Source organism: Apteryx rowi, unplaced genomic scaffold (genome assembly GCF_003343035.1).
Source record: "Apteryx rowi isolate R43461 unplaced genomic scaffold, aptRow1 scaffold_806, whole genome shotgun sequence".
Taxonomy (NCBI): domain Eukaryota; kingdom Metazoa; phylum Chordata; class Aves; order Apterygiformes; family Apterygidae; genus Apteryx; species Apteryx rowi.
The window spans coordinates 270,926-272,676 of NW_020451101.1; the positions used below are offsets into that span (position 1 = coordinate 270,926).

The 1,751-nt window shown below is 51.8% G+C and overlaps 1 protein-coding gene across 1 annotated transcript; it reads left to right on the plus strand.

The window, feature by feature from the left end:
* The first annotated feature begins 271 nt into the window (after positions 1-271).
* Positions 272-1,681, plus strand: HOXC4 (homeobox C4). The gene is made up of 2 exons (XM_026089257.1): positions 272-815; positions 1,338-1,681. Exons 1-2 carry the CDS (start codon positions 272-274, stop codon positions 1,679-1,681), a joined length of 888 nt encoding a protein of 295 aa, XP_025945042.1.
* Positions 1,682-1,751: the final 70 nt, after the last annotated feature.

Genomic DNA, 1,751 nt, shown 5'->3' on the forward strand with positions numbered 1-1,751 from the left:
GTGTGTGCGTTGCCCCTCATTGTTCCCGGCCGAGCCCAAAGCCGGGGTGAGGGGCATCGGGGGAGGGAGGCACAGGGGGGGGACGGACCCCCCCCCCCACAACCCTGCAGAAGGGGGGATGCCCCGAGCCCGCTGCGGGGCCGCGGCGCCCCGGCTCCCAGCCGCACTCGCACTCACACTCACAACCGCACAATTTGGGTACGTTTTGCAAAAGCTTTTGGTTCCTTATCCGGGGACTGGGCTGCCGGGTGTGATTGGCCGGGGGAGTCACATGGTGAAACTAACTTTACGGGGTCGCCAGCTAGTAGGAGGGCTTTATGGAGCAGAAAAACGACAAAGCGAGAAAAATTATTTTCCACTCCAGAAATTAATGATCATGAGCTCTTATTTGATGGACTCTAACTACATCGATCCGAAATTTCCTCCATGCGAGGAATATTCGCAAAATAATTACATCCCAGACCACAGTCCGGAATATTATAGCCGGACAAGGGAGTCCAGCTATCAGCATCACCATCAAGAGCTGTACCCAGTGCCACGACCCTCCTTCCCCGACCGTCAGTACAGCTGTGCTAGTATCCAAGCTCCCGGCAACCCGGCCGCGCACCAAAGGGGACACGGGCAAACTCCAGGAGGCCAACACCTCTCAGAGAAAGCGCAGCAGCTCTGCGAGCAGGCTGCTCTTTCCACCTCTTCCACCACTCCTTCCCCAGCCCCTCCAGCCTGCGGCCAGCCTAACCCCGAGCATCCTAACAGCACAGCTTCCAAACAACCCATAGTGTATCCCTGGATGAAAAAAATCCACGTCAGTACTGGTATGCAACTTTTATTTTCCTCTCCGTCGCGCTGCTCGCTGATTTTTTTTTTTTGTAGTTTTTTTTTTTCACCCCATGCTCTCCTCTCTCTCTCTCTCCTCTCTCTCTCTCTCTTTTTTTTTTTTATTTCCTTCCCTTCCATGAGAGTCTTTGGGTTAGCACAATTGAACTGGATTTACGACTCCGAATGGGTAATTACACCCACCATAAATTTTATAGCCGAGCTACTGTGGGCAGCCTTAGCCATGTGGCTCGTTCTGTTATGTATGTGTGAAACTCCGAAAGCTTTGTAAGGGGTGCATAAATAATTCAGTCTTTTGAGCCAGGGAAACCCCTTCCTATTAGAATAGAAACTCTTGAGCTGCCCAAAGTTCTTTATTACCTATTTAGCCTATTACTTTTCCCTCTCAGCTGCTCCAGTTCTCTCTCTCTCTGCTGTCTCTCTCTCCCTCTCTCTTCTATTCATGCTAATTTTTGTTGTTTTTTTCCCCCTTCCTTTTTTTTTTTTTTTTTTTTTCCCAGTGAATCCCAATTACAATGGAGGCGAACCCAAGCGCTCCCGGACAGCTTACACGAGGCAGCAGGTTTTGGAATTGGAGAAGGAGTTTCATTATAACAGGTACCTGACCCGGCGACGGCGCATCGAGATAGCCCACTCGCTGTGTCTCTCGGAGAGGCAGATCAAAATCTGGTTTCAGAACAGGCGCATGAAATGGAAAAAAGACCACAGGCTGCCCAACACCAAAGTGCGGTCGGCGGCTGCCAGCGCGGCCGCCCCCGCCGCCCCGCCGAGCACGGCCGCGGGCGAGGAGCTGCCCTCCGCCGCCGCGCAGGACCCGCGCACAGAGGATATCACCAGGTTATAAACAACCCGCACACCCGCACACAAATGACTCTGGATTATTTATAGAATCTAATATATATATATATATATAT